This window comes from Notolabrus celidotus, chromosome 14, assembly GCF_009762535.1.
Source record: "Notolabrus celidotus isolate fNotCel1 chromosome 14, fNotCel1.pri, whole genome shotgun sequence".
NCBI classification, from domain to species: domain Eukaryota; kingdom Metazoa; phylum Chordata; class Actinopteri; order Labriformes; family Labridae; genus Notolabrus; species Notolabrus celidotus.
Genome location: NC_048285.1, coordinates 32221822 through 32249687, shown reverse-complemented (window position 1 = coordinate 32249687; position 27866 = coordinate 32221822). Strand labels below are relative to the sequence as shown.

The following is a 27866-nucleotide window of genomic DNA, read 5'->3' as shown; positions in this document are numbered from 1 at the left end:
TGAACATTCAAGCAGCAGACTCATTCACCAAATCCTGCTGCATGAAAGAAAATATCAATTTGACAAGTGTTAAGATTATTATAATGAGCTGTTATCAAAACAACATCATTGTGGATTTGTTGGTCAGCACTAAGCTGCAATGGATTTGAAGGAGTCTACCTTTGTTAAGGTCAGAGACATTAATATTTAACTTCCTGTTTTAAAGAATAACGACATAAAGGTTGTTTATTTTTCAAGCTATTGAAGTTTTCTCTTCATAACTCTATAAATAAACCTGTTACTGCAGACTCCAGCTTTTCTAACACTCACCTGACATGTCCTTTATGATCATTTCATTGAATAAAGGTTATATAACACATCTCACCTGCAGGAAGTCTGCAGCTGAAACCTCAGTCAAAGATGATGTTTCTGTTTGTCCTTTATCAGGTTACAAAATAGTCCTCAATCAAATGTTTCTCAATCAATAACTTGATATTGACAGAGCAGATTATAACTCTCAGGGTTTGAGGTTGCACTGACTTTACTCATTGATGATGACATCTGATGACATGAATGCACTAGTTTCTTTTAGTCATTTTAAATCATTAGTTCTAAAATGTTTAACCTCTGATTGTACCTGTTTTCACTGACTTTGTGTAACATTATTTCAATGGTTGTTACATTACTTTTAATTGTCTGTTTTTAATTGGTCATCATTCTTTTAGGGTTACATCTTTTGTTTGTCATGCATTTTAATGTTTCTATTATATGCTTGTCGTCATTGTAAATGAGGGCTTTGCTCTCAATGATTTTCGAGTTTAAATAAAGATGATAATAATCTCTGTTTGCAGAAAGTATTTTGAGTTTTGCTCAATATCCTTGATATCCAGGCGTCAGTCTCCTGTAGTTCAGTCTTTGAAAGCTGCAGAAGTTAGACACTGAAATCCGAACAGCAAAAACTCCAACAAGTTAGGGCCAAAATATCAACAACTGGTTATGCTAGAGGGACGCTCTGACCTTAGAAGTTAGGTATACTAGTGAGCCTTTAATATTTAATGATACAGTGAAGAGTAAATCTTCACTCCTCTGGGTCTGTTTGACCTCTAATAGCATGCACTTTGCAAAAATATCCAATATTAAGCTACATGACTGAAGACATTTATCATATTATGAGTCAATAAGTGAGACTAAGTGTTTGCTTTCAGGTAAAAGGTGTTCAGCTGGTGATCTACTGCTGTAAAAGATGTAAGTTGTGCAGAAAGCTGATGCTGAACATCAGGAATATTGAGTTAATCCACTTCACTGGATTATTATTCTGTTAAAAAGGAAAAGGTGGAAAGCGCTCTTATTCTGAAGGGCAGTTCTCTCCGTTTCCGGCTCTGCTCCCCGTGTTTGAGTCCGGCTTACTGCAGATCCGGACGAGGAGGGGCTGAAAGTACGCAACACCCAACCATTGGGTCATAGTTTGAGAGCAACGTCCCGCAGCAGAAGACAGGAGAGGTGCAGTGTTCAGATTCTCCCCTCCAGCCTGCAGATCCTCACAGGGGGCCTCACCACAGCTCCACACACACATCAGCAGCACCATGAACACATCAGCAGCTCCATAAAAGGCTCCCTTACACAGATGAGTCACAGGCTGCAGCCATTAAACACAGGCTGAGCTTCCAGTCCCTCATTATGTGCTGTGAACAGGAGCTGAAAGGAGGAGCAGTCTTCTTCCTGTCCTGCAGCAGCCAAGGTCAAACTCCTGCACAGGACCGGACTGGAGCGCAGCAGAGAGGCACTCTGGGTATTCAGCGTGTGCAGGGGGGCAGAAGGTTTCTGACTGTGCTGCACATGCATTCATGAGTGTGAGGAGCTGCTGCTGCACGTCTCAGAGGATGAAATCATGAAAGGAGCATGAGGACATGGACGCAGAAATATCTCTGACCTCAAAGTGACACAGAAACATGAAGAGATGAAGAGATCTGACTCCAGACGTCAGAGGAAAACATTTATTGTCTAAATAAGAAAAAAACCAGCTGTGTGTTTTACAGTTCATGTGTGTACACATTTCAGAAAGCTGTACAAACATCAGGGCCGCTTCTCTCCGGTGATGCTGATGGGGACGTTTGTTTCATCGATGGCTTTGAAAACATTTAAAAAGCTACAAGTTCAGATTCATGCGTGTCCTGATTATGAAAACAGCTGCACAGCACTCTGCAAACGCTCCGTGTGCTCAGACAGATTTCATGTATCAAACAGGAAGACATTTTTTTAGAAACACTGACACATCCACTGTTTTTAAATACAATCAATCAGAGCTCAGAAAAACAAACAAACAGCAAGATCCAAAAAAATCAAAGGAAACATAAAAACAAGGTTTAATAGCTCGCAGGCTACGCGTCCAACAAACACCCGAGTGTGGAATGTTCATTTGCATTTAAAAACTGTACATATTGCATTTCTATTCAATCCAAATGCATCATTTCATCCGTCTGAGAGAGAACACAAAAACATTAAAGCATCCCAGAAATCCCTGTGTCCTTAAACGCAGCACGAAGCTGCTGCGACAACTTGATTCAAAGACTGAGCACAAAACAAAGCGAACTGAAGCTCCGGGTCTGCTGAGGTATGAGTGAACGTCTCACTCCAGAAGAAACTCAAACTGCAGCCCGGAGATCTTTTCCTTAAAAAGCAACTCACGTCAGACGACTTCATGAAACCATTAGACCCCCGACGTGTCTGTGGATGATTCATGATTCATAACAACCATTCATGACCCAGACACAGAACATCAGATGTGTCCTGATGGAGTCAGAATCATTGAACCGCTCAGAGGACACCATCGCTGTGTTGTTGATGAGGACACGTGGATGATTCCAGACCCCTGAAGTCACACACCTGATCCTGGAACATAATCCAGGTCAGAGCATCAGCAGCAACGACTGAAAGTGTGTCGACACATTCATGTAACAGCCAGTCGCTCACTCTGATTCACAGCTGACCCACATGATCGCTCGGCTCTCTGCGACGCACGCAGGAGGCCTGAACAGCCGAGTCTGACGGGGACATCAAAGAGGGAACATTTAAAAACACCAGGATGGACCTGCAGAGAGGAGCCCGTCAGACCAAAGACCTCAGACCTCAGGACTCAGTTTAAAAAAAACCTCTATACATATTCATCAGAGAGAAAGGAAGGAAGAAAGAAAGCAAGAAAGAAAGAAAGCAAGAAAGAAAGAAAGAAAGAAAGAAAGCAAGAAAGAAAGAAAGAAAGGAAGAGAGCAAGAAAGAGAGCAAGAAAGGAAGAGAGCAAGAAAGAGAGCAAGAAAGGAAGAGAGCAAGAAAGAGAGCAAGAAAGAAAGAAAGCAAGAAAGGAAGAGAGCAAGAAAGAAAGAAAGAAAGAAAGCAAGAAAGCAAGAAAGGAAGAGAGCAAGAAAGAAAGAAAGAAAGAAAGCAAGAAAGCAAGAAAGGAAGAGAGCAAGAAAGAAAGAAAGAAAGAAAGAAAGGAAGAGAGCAAGAAAGGAAGAGAGCAAGAAAGGAAGAGAGCAAGAAAGAGAGCAAGAAAGAAAGAAAGAAAGCAAGAAAGGAAGAGAGCAAGAAAGAAAGCAAGAAAGGAAGAGAGCAAGAAAGAAAGAGAGCAAGAAAGAAAGAAAGAAAGAAAGCAAGAAAGGAAGAGAGCAAGAAAGAAAGCAAGAAAGGAAGAGAGCAAGAAAGAAAGAAAGAAAGCAAGAAAGGAAGAGAGCAAGAAAGAGAGCAAGAAAGAAAGAAAGCAAGCAAGAAAGCAAGAAAGCAAGAAAGAAACAAAGAAACAAAGAAAGAAACAAAGAAAGAATAAAAGAAAGAAAGAGAGCAAGTGGAGGTTGATTTAAAGAAACGTGTCACCATGTATGATCCAGAAAACTTAGATATGAAAGCAACAAATAAAAGCAAAGAGCGAGGAGGCTGGAGGCGGAGTCTCGTGTCTACGTGACATCAGGCCTCATTAGACCCTTTAAAGGAGCTCTTAATGACACTCTGGATGTAGGTGTCTGTCAGAGTGAATATTTACTGTTCTTATTTCTGTCTTCGGTGATTTACAGTCAATTATGTCACATTATATTTGTGTGTAAGGTCGCTCATTGTTCGTCAGACACTTCCTCTACCTTGCGGCTGTTAGCTAGGACACTCTGGGGAAAGAGATTTTCAGCACCATCGAGTTTCTCCTCCTTCATCTTTAATTTAAAAAGTAGACGCTGACATCCCGAGCTGTGTCTCAATTCAAAGGTAGCATCCTTCGCAGGTTGTGCAGAGCGCTCCGGCTCATCTGACATGAGACTCATGGAGGATTTCATGTGTGTGTGTTACCCTAACCCATGCATCATAAAGCGCTGATAGCTGGCTAACTTGCAAACAGTGCTAGTGTCACGTATCTTAAGCACCATCACCGTAATTCTAATAATTTAAAGTGCACGGTGTCTGTCTTTTGAAGATTTGTATCACTTGCTTGATTCCACCGTGCTGAAACCAAACACTCAAATCTGACAGTGAAAGATAGATCCATGAAGGATGCATGAGGTGCTCATTTTTACAGCACTGACTGCTTTCCTCAAACGTAGATGATTAATCTGCATTTCATGTTAATGTACAAAATTACAAACTTCTATTAGCTTTCAAAAAGCACATTATTTATTAAATCAGACTCAGTCAAGTTGGATTCGGCCGTTAGATCAAAGAATAATCACCCCCCCCCCTCAGACGTCTTTGATTTGAACCCTGAGGTTGAAAGTGTTGACTTTGAGCTTTTATTTTGAAGGTGTCTTACATGCCTCAAAACCTGAGAGCTCAAAGTCAACACTCTGACCTCTAGCTTCTGTGAACCAAAACAAAAACATCTTTCTTCTTCAAACCATCGTCCTGAAGAACCTGAGGGTTCCAGTTTGAAGACACTACAGATGAAACAATGATGCAACAGGAAAGACAAAAGATCCCAGTTATTTGGATGAACGGTGCATGAGGAGCATCCTTCATGGGGGTGATTTTTTGCAGTAGAGTCCCAATTATAGGACCCTTGGGTATGAGACAACCTGCTGTGATGTAATCAGTATTCGAAGGATGCAGCGTCTGGATTGAGACACAGATATCGTCACGAGCTGGCAGACGTGGACACAACAGAGGATTTCAGCTTTAAAGAAACTGGATCTAACTCCAGCTCAGGCAAATAATGATTAAAGTCTGATGAAGCAGATTCATCACCTGACTAACATTCTGGCTCTCTAATCCAACATGAGACCACAGAATCCAACAAATCAAACTGTGTTTCCAGAAGTCGGTGAGTACGACTGCATGCTCTGAACAGTTTGTGCTGGACGCTGCGTTAAGGCCGTCTCCATGACATGAATATACAGCGGGCTCCAAGAGGCCCATTCATAAAACTAAAAACCTCTACGTAAATCAAAGCTGGTTGCCGACCTCTGAGAGGGGGTGAGGGTTTTCCTCTTTCAGTGTGACATCTGAAACGGTCAGCGTGTCTTTCTGGGGATTAATCAGGGGGGGGATAAAATATGTTGAGGCCTCCACTACGAACACACATCATGAAGTGTTTCCACAGTGAAAACCAGTGACTCACATTCACACTCAGAGATCTACAAAGTGAGAAAAAACATGGCGGCGGGTCCAGAGGTAAAAAGACCGTCTGATCCAAAGACTAGAAAAGTGCTCAGAGAGAGAGAGAGAGAGGGAAAGAGAGAGAGAGAGAAGTCCATGATGGTTGAGCACAGCCTCTCCTCCTCCTCCTCCTCTTGTCTTCTTCATCTTCCTGTCCTCATCTTCTCTTCCTCTCTTTGTGTTCGGGTGTGTGATGGTCGCTCCGGTGCTTAGTAGTGTGTTGCTCTTCATCCACCTCATCTTCCCTCAGATCAGAGTCTTTTGTTTCCCAGCAGCTTCAGCCTGTTGATACAAACACAGCGAGGAAGTGGTGGTGCATGCGTCTCTCTCTGTGTGTGTTTGTGTGTGTGTGTGTGTTTGTGTTTGTGTGTGTGTCATTGTCCTCGATGCTTTTATCCAAAGCACTTCACGGTAGCCTAAGTGTGCACATTTCTTTGGCAGGCAGCCTCGGGGGAAAACGCTCACTGTGACTGTAGCAGCATTAACGCTCATCCCTCTGCACTCTCAGCTCCTCGCTGCTCAGAGCGATCACATGCAGAGACTCAAAATCAATACTCAATCATGGAGCTGCAACATGTGAGAATATACCGTCTCCTGATATCTAACTCCTTTTCTCAGACTGTAAAAATCATAAACACAACATGTTTGAATTAACAAAGCGTCCAGTGGAGACACTAAAGCTCAGATCGATCTGACAGATGATGAAGGTTAAGGACAGATCTTCCTTCTTGCAGACAGAACTGAAACAGATCTCTGTCTTCCTTCTTCTGGATGTTTTGATGCTTCTCTCTCTCTTTAATGTGGAGCAACATCAAAAATCTATCGCTGCGTTCACACATGCCTTTAACTCTTGTAAACTTTCACACGTTCTCAGAGTGAGCTGCATGTGTGAACACAGACTCCAGACTCTACCCAGAACTTTTCCTGCAAGCCTCTGTGTAAAACTCCTGCAAGAAGTCGAGTCAAGCCGAGTCATCGTTGGGGAGAACACAGAGGTGATGCAATTTTAATCCTGCGGCAGGTGCAATCTTAGTGCACATGACGGCACAGAGAAGCTGCCTCATTCTCTCTTTTCTGACTCTGTTAACATGCAGCATCAACAAACTGTCATCATAGTGTCGAAAACTCCTCCATGCATTTCTCTTCAGCAGACTAGACTACTGTAACAGGGTCTTTACAGGACTCCCTAAAGTCCATCAGACGGCTGCAGCTCATACAGAATGCTGCTGCTCGAGTCCTAACAAGGACCAACAAAGTAGACCACATCACTCCAGTTCTTAGATCCCTACACTGGCTTCCTGTCTGTCAGAGAATAGACTTTAAATTCCTGCTGATGGTTTATAAAGACCTGAATGGTTTAGGCTGATCTGCTGGTACTGTATGAACCACCTGGACCTCTGAGGTACTCAGGTACTGGTCTGCTTTCAGTCCCTAGAGTCAGAAGGAAACATGGTAAAGCAGTGTTTAGTCATGATGCTCCACATATCTGGAACACACTCCCTGAAAGCTGCAGGTCTGCTCCAACTCTCACCTCTTTAAAATCAAAGATTAAGACCTTTTTATTTACCTCTGCCTTCCTATCTTAGATTATTTTAACTCACTTTAAATTAACAAACGCAAGAGAAGAGGGCATTAGATTTAAACCCCTGATCAAACTTGATGTGACTGGATTTTAAGGGCAATTTTGAAAACGTGAGAAGACATGATCACCATGCTTTGTGCCGACTTCCATCAGACTCACTCGGGCCTCGGCGAGCCTGGATGTTTGATGCTTATAGTCCAAGTTATCTGTGCCTTAATGGTGGCTTTTTAGTGTTGTACAAACTGGCTCCTAACGGGTAAATTAAGTTCTTTGAATTCTATTTAAAATAACCCTGAAGATGAACTCTCTCTCATGCCTGACTAAACTACAACAAGCAAAATATAATCCACATCCGGCTGACTGTTTCATTTGAACTTGTAAAGCATTGATTGAGCGACAGAGGAACAGCCTCTTTCTTTTTCTACATGATTTGGGCGTTTTCTGACACTTCAGTGATTCCCGTCCATCACCTCCTCACAGACCGCGGAGTCTCAGAAACATCTCCAGAGTTAATTCAATCAGACCTCAAACTGTCTCTGTTCTGTGGGCTGGATCATCTGTCCGGCAGGCTGCGGCTCATTTCCTCTGAAAAACCTTTTAAAAACGTAATTGTGTCTCTGATTTCCCCGCTCGGCTGAACTCCACCCTGACACCAGCACACACACCAGCACACACACCAACACACACACACACACACGGCCACATGAGCTCATCTGACTTCTGCTGTTTATCACAAGTGAGTCATCTCCTGTAAATGTGATCTAAGAGATGTTAACAGCCATCTTTCCTCGCTCTAAAGAGGACGCACAGTTTATTTATCCTCTGTGAGTTAGAATTTAAAATCATTCAGCGTCTGTTTTATTTCTTTCTCAAACTGAGCCGCACGTTGATCTAAAACCTTTCTTCTTCAAACTAAACTTCTCCATTAGCCGAAGTGACGACAGCAGACTTCCTCACGTCTGTGGTTTCTTCTCTAAACCGCCGTCTGCTCAGATTAAACATGATGCACGTCGCTGCAGCTCAATGAAGAGACCAAAACACACTGATTCTGACCAAAGTGAGTGCTTCCTCCTCCCTCTGCTGACTCCCAATGTGCACACTAATGACCGGATTTACCCCGAGGTGCCGTGGATCAGAGTGTTTACAGAGCGGTGATATTATGTGGTGTTATTAACGGTAAGTGCTCGTCTCTGGCTGAATCTGCAGCATCGACATCAACGCGGGGACAGAACAAACATCTTCACGTCCATTAAAAACTTCATCAGGGAGAGTCAGTGAGGCTGAACGGGACCAACGCAGAGACATACTGAAGGAGAGGGGTTCAAAGTTTTCACACTTCATGTTGTCCTCATAAAAAGGTGAAGTAGTAAGAATAAAAACATGCAGAGATTCTGATTCATGACCTCTGTGTTTTTGGGATGCAAACATCTGAGGAGCATTCATACGGCAGATGACATTTTAAAGTGTTCACATCTCTCCTTGCAGCAGTAACCTCTCCTCCTTCAAACACATGAACACAGGGAAACAAAAAGCACAAACACAGTTGAAGTCCACACGAGAGGCCGAGCAGGAAGCAGGCTGAAGGTTTGTGTCATTCATGGCAAACAGGAACAGGAAGCTCTCTCCAAGTGCTGCTGCTGTGTGTGTGTGTGTGTGTGTGTGTGTGATCACACTTCACCGTCTCACTGAGATGTGATTTTTTTAGGAGAGAGACGGTGACCCCATTGCCCATCGGATGTTAAATCTACGGTGCATCTCTGCATGACTCACAGAGGAGGTTTTACTTTGTAGTCAGAGGTGTGAAAATATCTGGACTCAGATTCATGGAGTGTCTCAGAGTTACAAGAGTTTTACAAGAAGGTTCCTGCACTGATCTTCATCAAAGAGGGAGATAACTGCCAAGAGACAGATGTAACAATGTGTACTTTGTCATGTGTCATAAATAATCTAGAGTTCTTGTTATATAGGAATATAAAGACAGAAGATTTAGACTTTAGGGTATTTTTTTGTGCATGTAGGACGGGTTTGTAAAAGTGATGAATCTCAGTTGCTGCAGGACAGGAGTATGAAGATGCCAAAAACACCAGCTCTTTAATATAAATGCTTTTAATTAAAACATGGACAAACCTGTTTTGGTTTGATACTCTTGCATTTGTCCGCTTGCAGAAAATGCAAATTCATCAGGATAAGGTTAAAGCTCCAGTAAGGAAGTTTAAGTCTGTGTTGGTTTTGGCGCCCCCTGCAGGCAATGTGTCATGCCTCGTCTCTTTGTTGATCACATCCTGCTCATACTGTATGAAAGCTGTGTTTCAACATTTAAAGGCATCACTCTTTGCTGCATTTGAAACTGTAAAAAGCTGTGTCTTCAGCGCTCTGTCATCTCTCATGTGACCCAAACTCCTGCAGCAGCTGTTAAAGCATTAGAAACTACACCAACATGGTCAGTCTCATATCTAATGGTCTTGTTTGCCTTTGTTGATCAAAAAGAGGGATCAGTACTGCAGTAAAACCTGGAATATAAGTTGCACAGGTTTATAAGAAAGTCTGTTCCTGGAGGGGAAAAAGGTATGACTGTCTGCAGCTGTGGAGCTCTCTGCTAGCTGCTGATACTGTAGTTGAGCTCAGCCTGTGGTAGCACTTAGTCTGCACTTAAACTGAAGAGTCTTTCCAATCAAACTAGCACTCCATTAGAGGTTTGTTTACTTAATAGTAGAGGATTATTGACTTTAAATGTATGATTCTGACCTCATGAGGGAGGAAGCTGTTAAAACATGGCACAGCTAGATCGGTCTGCCTCGCTTTGTGCAGCGAAGAGGCCGCTTTCATCTTCCAGCGTCATCGTCTGAGTAATGTACTGTGACACATTTCTTATACTGGTTGCATTGGCCAGGAAAATCTCCTACAGGAGCTTTAAGATGCAAAGCAGACGTGGTTTAATTAATGAGAGCAGAAGCTATAATAATAACAGATCCATCCTTTCTGCTCAGCTGCTCTCTCTCTCTCAGTGTAAATAAAGAGTAACACTGCGAGGCCACGGCTGTCTGCAGGAACACACGCTCTCCTCTTCACCTCTGACACTCGTCTCTAAAATCATTTGTTTGTTCTTGTTGTTTCTTTCTTTTAATAACAGACTTATTGTCATTCATTTCCTGAGCAGCCCGCCTCTCTCTCTCTCTCTCCTGCCTGGCAGACGCTCGCTGAAGGTCAGGACCCTCTCTCTGGCGTCTGAAGTTAAAAAAGGTGATGAAACAATTTTACTCCTAATCTCTTAAGCAGAGCCAAACATGCGTCACTCTTTGGCCTGATTCTCTCCTCTGAGACTCTCCAGAAACACAGGCCCTGATTTGTTAACAGATCTCAGAGCTCTCATTGGTCGGGCTTGGAAACATGTTGTCCCTTTGTGTTGGCTGAGGCATCGCCCTCTCAATCTGTGCACCATCTTCAGTCCAGATTCAGGACATCCGAAAAGGTGAATCTTGCCAGCTAACAAATTAGCAGCCATCTCTGTGAGTCCTAAACATAACAGGTTTATCTCCTGGGATGTCAGCCAGAGACCCAGATACAGTCATATATCATGTAGCAATAAGCACACAGGCTCCTGCTGATGGAATTAAAACACAACATGGGTTTTTTTGAGCAGCTCGGGAGGTGTTTCCTGAATCCAGGGTGCCATGAATGAACAAGAGAACATGCAGCACAAAAGCACACATCTCATGTCGGCTCCTCTTTTTCTCTCTCCTGAAATCTGAGACACCCAAAGGACTGAAGGAGTGAGCAAGAGAGGCAATACACACAGGTTTGGAAGTGCAGGCAGAGATCAAAACTTCATCACAGTCATGAGAAGATGAAAACAAAAAGGAAACAAATGAAAACAGGAGGAGGAGGAGAGGCGGGCAGGTTTGAACCACACAGGGAGTAAAAACAACACGGATCATCACAGGAGGTGAAAGTTAGTATTTTCAGTCCGTCACAGGAGGAGCAGGAAGACAGCCGGGAGGAGTTTCAAACAAGAGGAGGGTCCTGATTGGTTGCAGGAGGAAGTGATGCAGCGACAGGCTCATGTCAGGGTCCAGAAAAGCAGGCAGGTAAGCGTGTAAATGTATCTTTGGGTTGTTCATGCCTCCAAGACAATTTATGCACACGTGAGAAGAACAAAAATAAAATCAAAAGGCAAGAAATAAAAAGATATAAAATCAAGGGAACAAAACGGGGAGGTTAGCAGTGCACAGAGGACCTCCTACAGTAAGCCACCGTCTCAAAGTCACTGATATAGACCGCACCTGAGGACGTCTGCTCGGAGGACTCCTCCTCCTCTGCTGCTGCTGACGGAGCGTCGTCGGGCTCAGCAGGCGGTGTGGCTCCATCGGTCTCTGTGGCTCCATCGGTCTCTGCTGCTGCTTCAGAGGAGCTCTGGTCTTCTTCTAAAAGAGAGAAGAAAAGAAGTCTGAGCATTACTGGATCTGATCTATTCAACAGATCTCAGCAATATTTTCAGAAGTGGGTTTGAAGTGGAGCCGTCCTGATACCAGAAATTTACACTTCATCAATCATTGTGTGGGGAAAGAAAACACTGAGGGGCCGGTTGGCATCACTGTCTGAGCTTTTCTCTCAGTCTGTCTGCAACAAAAGGTGCTTTTCCACAGCAGGAACTTTCCCGAGGAACTAGGGACCTCTTGAGGAACTCTTTGCGTTCTGGCAGCAGAAACCAGGGCCTAAATTTAAGGCGTTTTCAACCAGAGGAACTTTACCCCAGAACTATGTGCGTTTCAACTGGTGGACCCAGGGTCTAAATTAAGCTCAGGGGTAGATAAGGGATAGGGGGGTAGTACTTTTCAGGGATTTTCGAGGGGCGGGGCCTGCAATGCTGAACGTGTCTGATTGGTAGATTAACCTGGAGTGTTTTTATTCCGCCCTCCGTCCACAATAACATCACACACATCTGTGATTCTCTAGATTTCTCTTACTTACATTAGTTTTTTAATTGTTCTATCTTTTTTGTATGTGTGTGTACTTTTCAAAAGAAGAAGCTGTGATTCTCTTGATTTAGCAGCTTGTAACAGTAGTCTTCTCTCAGCCCACTGTGAATGCGTCTCTCCCGGTGTTCTGGTTTTAAAAGTCACCCTGTACACTGGAGACCTTCAGCTGAATGTGTCAGTGTTTGTGGAGTTTACACAGCTGTTGAAACACAGGCTTCCGGGTCAACTTTTTTGTCAAATTTTTCTTCAAAAATTTTTTTGTCAAAATTTTTTTTCAAAATGTTTTTTTTAAAAAAAGAGAAATTGTCAAAAAAAAAATTGTCAAAAACTTTTTTTTTCCAATTTTTTTTTTTCAATTAAATTTTTTTTTTTTTTTTCGTCAAATTTCTTTTTGTCAAAAATGTTTTATTTCATTTTTTTTTCAATTTTATTTTTTAAGAATGTTTCTTTTTTTGTTTCTTTTTTTTCAATTTCTTCCAAAAACCATTCACAGTCATCGTTTTTTCCATCTGTGATTCAGTTGATTTCTCTTTCTTCAGTAGTCTTCTCTCAGCCCACCGTGAATGCGTCTCTCCCGGTGTTCCGATTTTAAAAGTGACCCTGTAAACTGGAGACCTTCAGTGGGTGTCAGTGTTTGTGGAGTTTACACAGCTGTTGAAACCAAGAGGCAAACTCCGGTCTCAAATGATGAAGCCAATGCAGAAGTGCTATAAACTGCAATACATCGAAAATCCTCTTGAGGCTGGCTGCAGAAACACCGGAAACCACATAGACATGAATGGGAAAAAGACGATCTTTGCAGCATTAATAAACATGTTTACAGCCTGGTTCAAAAAACGTCTTGGCCCTACAACGCTAATCTCTCTAATGGCACACACTGTACAGGGAGTGAATTTTTTCTAACGTGACGGTTAAGAAGATATTAAGATTATGAGTTTTGCCCAAATAAGGACATGACTGACGTGACTCCCGGGCGGGAACACACAGCCATTGGCTAAGAGGCTCACACTAGTCACACTCTGCCTAATTGAGTTCCGCATTACCAATATGGCTGCCGCCGTCGATTTGCTTCAAAACAGCTCTCAGGAACGGATGGGTGACGTCACGGATACTACGTCCATATTTTATACAGTCTATGGTTGAAACCCAGGCTTCGGGGTCAACTTTTTAGTCAAATTTTTTTGGTCAAATTTTTCTTCAAAAATTTTTTGGGTCAAATTTTTTTTTCAAAATGTTTAAAAAAAAAAAAATTGTAATTTTTTTTTTTTTTTGTCAAAAAAAATTTTTTTCAATTTTTTTTTTCAATCAATTTTTTTTTTTTTCGTCAAATTTCTTTTTGTCAAAATGTTTTATTTCAATTTTTTTTTTTTTTTTGTTTCTTTTTTTTTTTCAAATTTTTAAAATTTCTTCCAAAAACCATTCACAGTCATCGTTTTTTCCATCTGTGATTCAGTTGATTTCTCTTTCTTCAGTAGTCTTCTCTCAGCCCACCGTGAATGCGTCTCTCCCAGTGTTCCGGTTTTAAAAGTGACCCTGTAAACTGGAGACCTTCAGCTGAAAGTGTCAGTGTTTGTGGAGTTTACAACAGAAGGAGTCCTCAGGAATGCAAACTAGTTCAGTTTTTATTAAAGTGTCAAAATATCCTCATCAGATAGTTAATGATCGTCTAAAGACGTTTATAAGGGATACATCTGGCTGAAAGTCTCCAGTTAACAGGGTCGCTGTTTAAACTGAAACACCAGTCAATCTCTGCTGTGGCTTTAAAATCTGTCCTCTTGCTTTAAGTCGAGCGTTTAAGGCGTCCAAACATTTTGTTTGTACGTGATAAGGGACTGAAATTGTAAATCTAAGTTTAATTCATTATAACAAACATTAATCACAGCAGCATAAATCTCAGGATGACAGATTTCAGGTTCTTATGAAGGTCAAATGACATCATTACAGAGCGGCTGCAGCGCTCTGTTCCTCAGATGGTGTTTGTGTCTCTTTGATGCGTTTTAATTACCTTGTGATGGAGCAGCAGGTGAGTCCTGCTCCAGCGTCACAGCAGCCTCGATTACATCAGAGGGGGCGGAGTCGACTGGCGGCGGTGGTGCAGTGGAGGAGTCTGCAGGGACGGACTCTGGTTCTGACACTTTCACAGTCTGTTGAGCTTCTGGAGGAGAGGAAATGTTCGTGGCTGAGCATGGAGAACATGACAGAAAGAAGAGAGGAGGAGGGAAAGAAAGCAGAGATAAGAAAGGTAGAACAGAGGAGAAGTCATGCAGAGAACGTCAGAGAATCAAAGAGAAGAGGAGAGCTTCGTTTCAAACACATTTCTACTCTGCAACCAAGTTTGTAACCCGACACGGAGACAAATCCAGGAGAGACATCAGAGAGAGAGAGAGATGGAGGAGAGGTATCAACAAACAGAGAGTAGAAGTATATAAGCAGCCTCACTGAAACAGAGGAACGATCACTGTGTTCCCAACTTATCACTTCATTTAAAACCAGGAGGAATGCAAATGAGCTCGTATCAAACGGTTTCAAAATGAAGATGTGCAAACTGTCTCTGTGAGAAACACGCCAACAACGTGTCACTTCTTCAAAACATAGATCTATTTTTACAGTTTCCTCTACATCTATTTCATCTGCAGGGAAAAATACAACATTCCCTCAAACCTGCCCTTCACTGTCTGGTCTCCTACCTGTTTCCTCCTCTCTCTGTGGCTCTGCAGCTTCACTGGAGCTGGGCGCTTCCTTCTCCTTCTCTGCCACCTTCTCCTTCTCCGCCACCTTCTCCTTCTCCTTCTCCTTCTCCTTCTCCTTCTCCGCCACCTTCTCCTTCTCCTCCTCCTCCTGGTCCTTCTTCTGGGGCGGGCTGGACTCCACACTGGGCGGTTTCAGCGGGCTCTCCCCTCCCATGCTGCTCCGCGGCGACAGCATCTCCATCTCCTCCCCCCAGTCTGTGACAGGCTGGTGGCTGTCCAGCGGTGAGAAGGGGCTGAGGGGTTTCCCTCCCTCTGGTGAATCCTGCATGGCTGACGGAGGAGGGATGTGGACCTTCGGTCTGGGGGGCCGCTGCTCTTTGGGGCTTCCTGCCGACGTGGGTCCGACTCTGTGTGCAGGAGAGGAGGGTTTGCTGCCGCTGCCTCTGCCCTTGGCTGGTTTCTCTTTTCCTTTGTCTTTCTTCTCCTCTTCTCTGGAGTCTGGCTCTGAGTCGCTGTCGTCCTCCATTGCTTCGTCATCCTCTCCATCGCTGGCATCTTCCCATTCCTCCTCGTCTTCCTCTCCGTCTTCAGTCTTCTCCTCCGCCTGAGAAAAGATGGAAGGAGGGGATTACAGAGGATGTGAGTTAAAAGGTTTGAGACATAAAACCTGCAAGACCTCCTGAGTGCAGGAGGGAGCAGAGCTGCTGAGAGACCCTGAAACACTCTGAAGAGCCCAGAGCTGCAGAGACAGGTGATTATATGTCAAGTGGATTCATCACTACATGCAACCTTGTTCACATGTCTTAGTGTGACTCCTCCAGCTTCTTCTTTCTCTAACTCCTCAGCTCTGTTTGACCTGTAATGTTAATAAATACAACGCCTCCTCTACCTTCTCTGTCGTGGGAGATTTGGCCTTCTCTTCCTCTTTCTCCTTCTTTTTGGTCTTCTCCTCCTTCTTTGTCTTGTCCTCCTTTTCCTTGTCCTCCTCTTCTCTGTCTCCCTCCCATCGGTTGTCATGCATGCTGGAATTGAACATCAGGGTTGGAACAATGAGAGTGTTTGAAGCAGCATGAAAGATTCACAACACCAGGAACACAAATTAAACCTCTTAGATACTCGTCATATAAACTCACCTGTAGCTAGGTTTCTGTCCTCGGCTCCTCCCCCTGCCTCGGTCACCTCTGTCGCCTCTGTCACCTCTGTCACCTCTGTCACCTCTGTCGCCTCTATCACCTCTGTCGCCTCGCTCCCCTCTGGGACCCTGACTCCTGCCCTGAGACAGGAAGTCCCCAAATGTTGGAACTTTAGGAGGCCGCTTGCCGTCATCTGGAGGAAACATAGAGGATCAGAGTAAATCAGTTTGCTGTGTAATAACTGATCTAAAGGGAGGGTGGATCACAGAGGACAGAGACAGATGAGAGGAAGTGATGAGTGTTTATCATGTGAGTTGCTTCTCATGTGACAAAAGGTTATTTTCTCTGCAGTAATGGATGCGAATGAGCCGCTTGGGAAAGAATGAACGACTAAAACATGAGTACAGATCTGAGTGGAGGAGCGGAGGCTGTGATTTATCAAACGGGTATAACTTTGGGGGGCTGTAAAGTCTGTAATGCTTTATTGTGAGGCTTCCTGAGGCCTGGTGGAGAACTCTGTTGTTACAAATCTTAGCTCAGTCACTTTTGTGTGAATCACAGTCAGACTGTATAAATAAGATCACAGTTTAGACAAAGAGACAGAGGACGATGTGGCACTCGGTGAAGCTCAGGTAAGTCCTCGACACACTGGCTGCTGCTTCTTTCTACGAGCTGCAATCAATCGGTGCACGTCTTCCCTGCTTTCTCTTCTCTCTCTGAGCTGCTCTATCCCCAAAAGCCAGAAGGTCAAAACTTAATCTTAAAAAGAGTAAATCTTAGATAAGAAGAGAAGAAGAGAAGCAAAACTCAAAGAATAATCACGACTTCTGAGATCAGAATATTTTGATAAACCCTCTGAGAAGTGATGAATGTGTGACGGCCTCCATGATGATGGATAACAGGATAAAAGAGAAGGAGGAAAATGTTTGAGGATGGAAAAGATGCTTAAAGGAAGGGATGTGACAGAGAAAGGAAATGATGAAGTGTGGAGGAGGAGGAGAGAGAGCAGTGAGGTCTGATGAGCAGTGTATGGAGGGATGAAGGAAACAGTAAGGTCAGACAGAGGTCTGAGGGAACGAGAGAAGTGTCAACGTTAAAGAGAGATGTTCTCAGAGAGGAGGAGGAGATGGAAAGGAGAGAGAGAGGAGGATAAGAGCTCTGAGAGGGAGAGAGGATAAAGAAGGTCAGGGAGAGAAGGAGTACAAAAGAGAGGAGGGAAGAAAAGACAGAGAGGATGAAGATGAAGAGATGGAACTGTGAGGAGGACACTCGAGTCATTCCACAAATTATAAAAACACACACAGAGACGAGATGTAGACACACACACACACACACACACACACAGCCAAGGCGAGTGCAGCGTTAACATGAGGCAGGTGTGATGTCATAATCTGTCAAACCCTCTCAGATTATAGAAATGAAGAAAGCAGCCGTCAGAGATAATCCTCAGCTTCTGTTTGAACTCTCTCAAAGTTAAAATAAAGTCTGAAGATTTAACGGACGACTGCTGAGACGACTTTCAGCAGATCTCTGGGAGAGGAGAGAATAAACACCACCCATCACGAGGCCGGGCTTCGTGGACGTCTCACACCGCATCCACGTGATGCTTATCGCAGAGATTAACTCATTACGGTTATCTGCTACACAAATTAATATCTTTAAAATGAGTTTCACACAGGTCTCCTAAAAAATCTTTGGTCTTACCCTTTAACAGCTGTTCTAAGACACGTGCACCCTGCACACCGTGATGACTCGTCTTACAGGGCTTTAAAGTCGTGTTACCGTGCAGAGAGCTCGATTCTGAAAGCTGTGATTTAAACTGCAGACCTGTCGGCGTTCATGCAGCTCCAGAGAGGGGAACAGAACTATTTACAAACCCCGTCTCACAAGCTGAGGATGGTTTGTGTGCAGAAGCTTTTTAAGTGCTGTCAGCCTCAGGGACAGATTAGAGGATCCTTACAGATGCAAACCCAGATCCAAAAGAAAACCCAGAGACAGACTGGATGATGTGTTTGAGGTTACAGCTCTGATGTAAATGTCTGTACAGTCAGAGACAGGCTGAAGGTAGAGGTGGAGGTGAGATGAAGGCTGCAGAGAGCAAAGTACAAAGATCTTTGTACGACTGACGGACAAATAACACCAGATCCGTGTCCGGTCCGTCTCAGCACCGGATAATAGGTTTCTATTCTAGTCAATGTGTTAACTTCCACTGGATCCGCTGAGTTGCATTCCGGCTTGCGTCTCTGATCCGGCAGGTCAGAATGCAACTGATCAGATACTCAAGACTTCTGTTTTGATGCCGGAGCACAACGCATCAATCTCAACAGAGCAGATGGAGCGGGACAGGAAGTCAGGTTTCACCAAAACAAAATGAAAACATCCTGTTAATTTTCAGAATAAAACACTCCAGGCCTGGAGTCAACAGGTCAGAGGTTTTCAGAGGACCAGAAAGACTACATGAATGAGGAGAGGAGGAGGAGAATCCTTGATTCAGTGATTACAGCGGGAAAACCTGGGTCACATGACTCCAGCTGTCCGGCTGTCCTGCTCTGTGCTGCAGCCGGACTGCAGCAGATCGGAGACGGACTGGACATGGATCTGGTGGAAGTCCCGTGTAAGAATGAGCTTTAGAGATGATCACATGACCAGGATAGAAAAATATGCTCATTAACTCTGATGTTTCTGTTCTCTGAGAGCTTAAATTAATCAATAACCTCCATGTTTGAGGTTTCTAATAATGAGTGAGACTCTGGTGACGATGGAAGTGAAAACAGAAGCTTGGTGACATTTTCAAAAGCAGACTTTGTTGATTCAAGTCCACACAGGTTGTGTTGTTCAGTCCGTCTGTGAGTCAGGGTGCTTTTGGGGTTGTGGGTGCAGCTGTTGGCCTTCAGACAGACACACACACAAATGGAGCAACACAAAAAAAGAGACACACAAACACTTTAATCTCAGTCCCATGCTGCGGTCTAACCTGAGGCTTTGCCCCGAGGCTCTGCACGAGAGTTACGCCCCCGGGCTGCAGAGAGGACACACACACACATTTCAGTATGTCCACTTCACACACACACCGCGTCCACACTTCAATAAAACACATTATAGCTGTGTAAGCATCATTGATTTAGACACTAAGAGTGCTGTGGGAGTCTGGGAGGAGATATAATCTAACACTTGATAAACGTGTTGATGATTTAAAATAGAAATATGTGGAGACAGATTTTCAGCAGAGAGATAAAAGATCAGAAAACCAAGAAATAATAAAGATATCTGATAACGCTGAGAGGATGACGTTCTGCTCCTCAGATCCGCTCTGTGACCGGAGAGAAGAGGAGGAGAAGAGGAGGAGGAGAGGAGAGCTTTAAATGCAAAGCCACTAAAACAATGTTTGATGTTGTGACTTTTGCTCACAGCGATGTTCTGGGATTAAGACACTCCCAGAGGAAATTACTCCATCATCCGGATGACTGAGTGAAATTACAAACACGTCCTCACTTAGAATCAGGCCTCATGAAGCCTCCCTGCCGACACTGTGACGCTGTGAGGAGACGATTTCAGGACTTTTAAAGAGAGCTGCTCGCCTGTTTGTCAGGGTGAAAATGTCAACATGCACAAATTCACAAAAGGTTATGTTAGTCTTGATTTGTGCCGCTAATAGTCAGAACTTTAAAGGTTCATTTCATACATTTCTCTGCTCATAAATATGTTTTTTTTGTCTCCAGGTCTTCGGGTCACAGTTTAATAACAGTCAGCTAATATTGGATTCATCTCCTCTGCGTCAGTCTGCACCCAGAATAAATAAATAAATAACAGGGCGCCCGTGAACGCTCCTCTCAGATCAGCTCGAACGCGGCTTCAGAGGTTGATTTGGACTCGAGGGAAATCTGCCAACGTTTGCATAACGAGCTTAATCAAGTCTCATTTACATAACAGCTTTAATTAAGTGGAGACGGGAGGCGGCGGTGAGTCCTGCGGTGTGTGTTGGGTGTTAATGATGTGTGCGTTTGTGTCGACGAGTCAGAGTGACATCCTGTCAGACGAGCGGAGGCCTGAGGTGGAGGGTGTGATAACGTCATGGTCTCTAAAGATGATGAGGTGTGTGTGTGTGTGTGTGCAGACTTGCCTCTCCTGTTGCCATGCTCGGGTGTCATGCCCTCTGCGGCTGCACATGGGTCCTCCTTGAACCTGTGAAAAAGCTGCAGGGTTAATATCAACAAATAAAGATGATGGAGAGCAACAAACTGACAACGTGGGACTTTAATGATCCATACTGAGCCTTTTAGATTTGTTGCAATGTTATTACATCTTCCTGCTTTATTCTGCAAGACATCACTTTGACCTGCATGACCTTTAATGTCTTTAAAGCCAAAGAGGAGCTGCAACAACGACTTGATGAACAATCAATCTGCAGCCGTTTCAATCATGGATTCATCTCTGAAGTCTTCTTTAAAGTGTCTCAGAAGTCAACCTTAAGGTGCATTTTGACCAAGAGTTCCGGGGTCTTTTAGCCCCCAGATCTACTTTCCCCTGAACTAAAAGGTTCCTGGTCCCCCATTGTTGTCTGCGTTTCGACTGCAGGCTGAAGTCCCGGGTAGATTGTGCAAATCAGGCCAGTGACGTATGGAGAAAAAGAAGTAAATGCACTACACCACCAGACCAGTAGAGGGCAGTAACACAAAGAGGAATACCATTCATCACAGATGACACCATAGAAGCAGACGGACAGGCAGGTATCATTCTGAGCAACACAACAGTTAGCCTGTTAGCATGAAGAGACTCAGCTGGTCTGTTTTAGATGGTGCTATATTTCATCACAGATGGATTCACTGAATCAACACGTGAGAGGAGATAAGCGCGAGTAGCAAAGACGTTTCAACACGGTTTTAAAATCCTTTAGAACTCAAAAAGCCGTGATCGCAGAGATCGGCCGGTGTTTTGGTTTAAACAGCGACCCTGTTAACTGGAGACTCTCAGCCGGATGCATCCCTCATAAACGTCTTTAGACCATCAGTAAATATCGGATGAGGATATTTTGAGATCTTAATAAAGAACGCTGCTTTTCTTTTTTGCATTTGATCATAAATTTCACGTGTGTGTTGTTAAAACAGAACACACAATTTAAAAACATCAACTTGTCCTTTTTGTGGTTGCACCTTTCAAGGTTTACTGGCATTTTGTAAACTAACATAAACCAAAAATATACCGTGCAGCTACATGAAAGATGATGAAAGCCGTCGTTAGTTGCAGGCCGGGATCAAAGAGATCCAGCCTTCAGTACTAGAACAGAGAGGAGCAGATGGTTTGTGCTCAGACTTCCAAAGAAACACAGAAAAGTCCTCGATCAGCAGCTTCTCTTTCAACACCTTCAAACTCTTCCTCTGGCAGCATCACAGAGAGTTTAGTGCAATCAAGCTTCAGTGTTTCCTTTAAATCATAGAACAGAACCCTCTCCCCCTTCCCCCCTCGTCTCACATGTTATCCGTCTTCTGTGCGTCCCACTCTCGTCTCCACTGGCCCGTGGCGTTGCGATGGCGAGCTAGTCTCTCCTCGTCAATCTGCTCTCGCTCCTTTTTCCAGCGCAAGTACTCAGCTCTCTCCCGGCCGGTCATAGACATCGTCATGTCCATGGAGCCTTTGGGACCGGGCCGTCGACTCTGCAGAGGAAAGTCAAAACCATGAAAAGAGCGAGACGGAGCAATAATGCAACTATATGTAACTACTTCTTAAAGAGACAGTACGTACAGTCCACTCTTTTTCCAGCTCATTTCCTGTCTTCACGTTGTCAAAGTCCAGACCTCCCCAGTTCCGTACGTGTCTCCGGCTGCCCTCTTTGCGGTCGATGTCAGGAGCCGGACCTGAACGTCTCGGGTCGTCCAGGAAGTTTCGGAGCGGTTTGTCTCCATCGGGCTGAAGAGGAATAAAGATGGTGATTTAAGAGTCTCTAAAACTAAAGACAAGCAGGAACCGTTGTGGTGCATGAAGGATTACGCCACAGGAACTACAAAGAGCATCATGTGCGTGCTTTTTGAAAGACTGGAACTCTATAAAATGTGTGAAAATAACCACGTGAGTCTCGTACCCGCTGTCCTCTCTCATACTCTGCTATCTGCTCCATTTCTTCATTCATCTTCTCGATGTTCTGTCTCCTCTTCTCCTCCCATTCCTGCCATGAAACAACAAAACATCTGGATCATGAAACTATAGGATCACAAGGTAAGTTTTTACAAATACCGGGAGGCTCAAAACATAAAAGAGTTCATGTCCATCATTTCCTCACACGTAGATTAAGGAGAGGTCAATGACTCTGATAAGTAAATACGCCCTTTAGACCGTCAACAGTGAAGTAGTTTGTGTGACCTCACCTTGGATTTTCTGTCCATGCCGCCTGGTGTCCCTCCTTCTCCTCCTCCACCGCCTCCTCTCTCTCCACCTCCTCCTCCTCTTTCTCCTCTATCTCCTCCTCCTCTCTCACCACCTCCTCCTCCTCTCTCTCCTCCTCTACCTCTCCTCCCTCCTCTGCGTCCCGGTCCTCCTGGCTCGCCTGGCTCTCCATCTCTGGGTGTTCTAGGCTCTCCATCTCTGGGTGTTCTGGGCTCTCCATCTCTGGGCGTTCTTGGCTCCCACTCTCTCCTCTCCTGACGTCCTCCTCCTCTCTGACCTCCCCGACCGACCCGCCCTGACCCCGACCTCCTGGGAGGGCTGCTGTGTCCGTCACTCTGACCTCTGTGATTATCACCCTGTCCGCCGTGACCGTCGCTCTCCTCTGACGTCTTCCTGCCGCGAGGAGCTCCAGGTTTCCAGTCGTTCACCACTCTCTTCTCCTGCAGGAGAGACAACACAAGGTTACTGAGCAGACTTTAACTGTTTCAGCAGACATGCATTAAGGAGACAGCCTGAACATGATGATCAGGAGCTTCAGGAATGAAATCACTGCATGGTCATGGTGACAAGGACACATTCGATAATAAACACAGTCTCTGTCTTTGAGTCTCATAAACAACAGGCTGCGAATGACCGATCTGAAGGACACAATCCAGCTCCTGTAATCACAACAACACTCTCTGGATTGCATTTCTTCCAACCCAGCACAGAATGATTCCACAGAGGTTTCGTAGACATGCACCAAACTAATACATCATATTCTTTTAAAGTTCTCTTCCAATCGAGTATTGAAAGTTTGCCTGCCTTGAAATTTAGGAGGTCTAGACTTCCATCTTGTCTGAATGTCTCCTGCACAGACTCAATCAGTAGATTTGTTGCCCTAAGAGAGGCTGAACTTCTGGATTATGCAAAACTACAACATGATGTCAGGTGATGAGCAGGAGAAGAAGAGGCAGTGACTCTGCATCGATTCTTTAAGGAGCTCTTTAAGCGTGTGGATCAGGACTCTAAAGGTTTAACAGACTGATTAATCGTACTTGACCTCCTGACCTTTAATCAATATCCATTCAGACAGCGACACATGTGGAGCAGAGGACACTACGCCGCACTTAAAGGTCTGTAGTGTTGTTAAAGATTAAACACCGGAGCTCTGCGGTCAGCAGCGGTAACTTCTGAGGTAATCTGGATCTCAGCAGGAAGTCAGACCGGCACTTTTACAACCTCGTCTCTGCTGGACTCGATTAACCTCGGTCATGCTGCTCACGCTGCAGGAGGCTGATTGGATACTTTCTGCAGAATTCAACTGCTGGGATCTTTATTCACTGAATGTAGCGTCATTTTAAATAGCAACAAATGTTCAAGAAGTCTCAGTGATGACATCTGAAGCTCCTCATGGACTGAGCTTTATAAAGGAGGATTAAACACTCAAGATATTCCTCAAAAGTTCACAGAAATAACAAAATACCTAAGAGATTAAATTCTGCTTGATGAGTTTGTGAGAATACTTTTTTTCCAGGTCACTAAAAATGTGACAGTACGATGAAAGAAGTTCTCCTGGCTTCCCAAAACATTCTTTTTAAAACGCAGACTTTTAAAGCTACAATTTTGATTTCCCTGATAGCACACCTGAAGAGAGGCATGAAACGTGGGGAGCAGAGTGAAGGAGAAGACATGCAGCAAATGGTCGTGGCCTGGAGTCGAGCCAGTAACTGCTGCGACTTGGACTGCAGCCTCTGTATATGGGGCCTATGCTTAGACCGCTAGGTTTAAGGTGCCCCTAAATTGTAGGTTTAATGAAAGGCCTCTAAAGAGAAAGTGTGTATGCATGTTATAATTTAGCTGACCCTGAGTAGAAACAAGTGAAGTCTGGACTGTGGGAGCATTTCGGTTGACACAAGGAATGACCAAGAACAATAAAGTACCCGTCTGCAAAACCTGCTGCAACTAAAGAGTCATATTTGAAGACTGCTTTATTTTCAGGGTGGGCTGCATGTGAACTGCTCGTTGTCTGCTGCTCCCAGAGGAGGAATAAATTATACTGAAAACATAATAATGTATATTTTTTAAGTCAGTTTTAAAAATATTAAGTTAGATCAACTTAGTTGGAAGGTGTGTGGATACCTGGCAATGATTTTATTTCTCAGAATGTATGACGAAACACAAAGTGAAACATCAATCCACTAAAACCTGCACTCCTTCATTCCAGTTTAACCCAATGCAACTGCTGTTATTGTAGTTAACAGCATGATCAGTTGTTTAGTGTGTGTTCATATTGGGATGGTGAACTGTTTTGTGTTTGAGTATAATTACAGAGCTAACAAACTGAGCTGCATGCTGAGTAGACAGAGATGGATAAACAGGTTACAGAATCGGTTCTGCTGTTTCTACATTAAGTTTCTCTCACAGGTATAATCGTGTCAGACTGTGTGGAAGGGTTTTTGAATGTAATACTTGCAGAGAGAGACAGACGTGCATTAAAAAGGATGCATTATAAACTGTAATGCACTAACTTTAAGTCATTCATCCTGAGTTCTTCTTCATGTTTAAGCCCACAGCTGAAGTGTTCCATGCTCTCTGCTGTATCTCCCTCCTGCAGCCACGTCTTGATTATCATGTTATTTGTGCGTCTTGTTCTCTGGTGAAGGAATTTTGTCTATCAATAAAAATATGTCTGAGGTTATCCCAAAAGCAAAAAGCCAGCCTACGCACATGAGTGGGACGGAGAGCTTGGCAAGAGACCGGTGCAAGGCATGATGGGTAAACTGGCAGGCGAGTGGATGTAAACAGATCACAGTAACGAGAGACTGTCAGAGTTTATAAAACGCTTCCTCAGTCTGCAGGATCATCAGACGTGTACCAGGTAAATCATGTCAACGGCAAACACAATCTGAGGGGTGTGTGTGTGTGTGTGTGTGTGTCTCTGTGTGTGTGTGTGTGTGTGTGAATGTCATGAAAGCAGTTGCATGTTTAAAATAGCTCCTCGTAGATTCACATCACGTCTTACCCCTGCGACTTTAGTGAGGTCGACTGTGACCGTGAAGTTTTCCTTCTCTGCTTTCCTCCGGTCTGTCTCTGGCTCGTGGGGGCGGGGCTTACGGGGTGTTGTGACAGCGATGCCCTCTTGCTCCGCCTTCTTCTTGTCCTCTTCAATTTCCTGTTGAGATCAAGGCCCAGAGTGACAGACAGGAGAGTGAGGCTGAGTCCCAAATCATAACTCTGGACTCACTCTGGACATTTTTACTCAAAACTAGGGAGGGGGAATCTGGAGGTACTCTTCATCTCAGAAGGTTCTCAGTCATCTAGGTCACTGTAATCCAAAGCTTGATCCGAAAAGGCAGCTGGACTCAGTAGAAATTCTTAAAGTTGTTTGGAGTGGATAGTTACACCATGTCTGATATCTGATCTGCTTAATAGTTTATGTGGCGTAGTAACACTCGTACCAAACACCCTGGATCAAACAAAAGCAACCTGTCCAGTACTACAGGAGAGGATTTATAATACATGGATTACAGATCCACCAGAAAAAGCTTCTAGTGGTAACACTCATTTATCTTTTACTAAAAGAGGTGATATAAAGATGTTGTTTCTTAGAAGTCCTCCTACCTGATATCTCTTCACCAGAGCTTCATTCTTTTTCCTCAGAGCTTCAATCCGTCTGTCCAGCTCTGCATCCTTCTCCTCCTTCGTCTTAAGATCCACCGCTGAAGACTGGCAGAGAGGGGAGAAAGTTTAAGAGAGTGAGGATGTGAGGAGGAGGATGCAGCCTGTCCTGAATCAGGTACAAGGACTGTTTAATTCAGCAAGAGCGCAGAGATCAAACAGTGGTCTGTTGCATGCCACTGCACATCCTGTGGCTGATGGTCTTCCTGTGGTCTTGGTGCCTCGAAACAGTGAGGCCAGTTTCAGACATCCACACCAGTACTGTCCACGCTCCCCCACCATGAAGTATGACAATACAATACAAACCAGCGGTCTTTCTTATTGACACTCACTCACTGCAGTAAAACAATATTTGTGTTGTTATTGACAGCAAGTGCAACACTGTGATGTAAAGAAAGAAGCGTGTTTGTTTATCTGGCGCAGCTTTCATGTGACCACGTAGAGAGGCCAGCCTGTTGCAAGTATTGATTACACACGATGTGCTGCAGCACGTCTGGATGGATAGAGGCACAGACGGAGGGATGATGGAATGTTTAGGGTATCTCTGTTTGTAGACTTAGACAGCTGGCAGGTCATTTAGGATAAGCATATTCAGCGACATACAGAGTGGCATGCCATGGGCCACTTTTTGATCCCGCTGTCAGTCCTGTTTGGATGAGCAACAGTCCAGATACACAACACTCTTCCATAGTTTTGGTACTTTGATCCACTTTATTGCACAGCTTCCTCATCTCACTCACCATATCTGCCTCAGACTCGTCTTCATACACCGTTGGCCGCCTGCTTGATTCTCCTGTAGTGAGGAAGATGAGAAAGGATGAAGACCAGTCACTGGGACTTGTGTTTACTGTCACTTGAATGCTTCTTTTTGATTGCATCTTGCATTGAGTTAACTTTCAGTGTAAGGATGTGTGTGTGTTTGGATTTTGATGGATTAGTTCTGTCATTTATGGAGCAGATGAATGTAAAAATGTGGTGAAAAAAATTGATTATACTCCACATGGTAACTAATAAATATTTACAGTCCCTCCTGAGTGATCCACAGGTAAGTCAGATTAAATATCTAATCACAGGTGGGGTAGCAGCCAGGTGTGTGTTTGTGTGTGTGTGTGTGTGCGTGCGTGTGTGTGAGGAGCACTAGAACCCAAATGAATGTAATCCTTCATGCGTTCCCAAAGCTTGTGTAAGCGTATTAGAGCTGCAGTCTGGATGTAAATAAGTTACCTGATCTACAATGATACACAACCCTCAACCTGAACAGGTGAATCAGAACATTACAGCCTCTCTCTCCTCTCTCACAGAGACAGAGGAGTCTGGTGTGTTTGTGGTTCTGTGGTTTGTAATGTAAGCACACTGAGCCATGCCAAGGAGCCGAACCGAAACCAACACGATGGAAACACAACACACTCTCTGCCTGCATCTAATAAACAACAACACAGATTACTACACGTGTTTAAACCTTAATATGTGTGTATTACCTGGATCTGAGGGAGTTGTAGAGGTGTAAAGAGTAATTTGGTCTCGTTGCTGTTTGCTGCTCCTCACTGTGTCCTCATTATTCCACTTCCGGTTAGTGTTTTCTTCTTCGTTGGTTTTAATGGCGGTTGGAATTCTAACGGCTGCAATATCGCCAACTACTGGGCTAAAAATGGGGACATAATTCTCAGAATTCTCTAAATTAAAACAGAAACAAATACAGATTCATAAATAAAATAAAGCCTTTTATCAAACACTTACAATAAGACATTTAAATCTGTGGTTTTAAGATAACGGCTTCCCTCGACGACCTGGATGACTTCCGGTTGCAACTACAAAAACGACACTTTTTTCTTTTCCTTTTTTA

At 44.0% G+C, this 27866-nt stretch overlaps 1 protein-coding gene across 2 annotated transcripts; it reads right to left on the bottom strand.

Annotated features, from left to right (window-relative positions):
- Positions 1-1951: 1951 nt before the first annotated feature.
- Positions 1952-27866, bottom strand: ccdc9 (coiled-coil domain containing 9). Of its 2 annotated transcripts, none has more exons than XM_034700763.1 (16): positions 27761-27866; positions 27502-27665; positions 26764-26816; positions 25967-26071; positions 25368-25517; positions 22345-22803; positions 22062-22145; positions 21725-21889; positions 21455-21636; positions 20106-20167; positions 15986-16178; positions 15742-15874; positions 14850-15456; positions 14168-14341; positions 11467-11607; positions 1952-5886 (listed from the first exon to the last, which is right to left on the bottom strand). In XM_034700763.1, exons 3-16 carry the CDS (start codon positions 26764-26766, stop codon positions 5882-5884), a joined length of 2463 nt encoding a protein of 820 aa, XP_034556654.1. In that variant the 5' UTR covers positions 26767-26816; positions 27502-27665; positions 27761-27866; the 3' UTR covers positions 1952-5881. The 2 variants fall into 2 exon arrangements, with proteins under 2 accessions (XP_034556654.1, XP_034556655.1); XM_034700764.1 differs by having other exon boundaries at positions 14168-14317.

Excerpts from the sequence above, each read along its gene's own strand:
- ccdc9 (XM_034700763.1), bottom strand. Across the intron at positions 21,637-21,724 it reads AGCTGGAAAAAGAGTGGACT|AGTCGACGGCCCGGTCCCAA; the intron begins GTACGTACTGTC and ends TTTCCTCTGCAG. Across the intron at positions 14,342-14,849 it reads ACAGAGAGAGGAGGAAACAG|CCACGAACATTTCCTCTCCT; the intron begins GTAGGAGACCAG and ends CTCCATGCTCAG.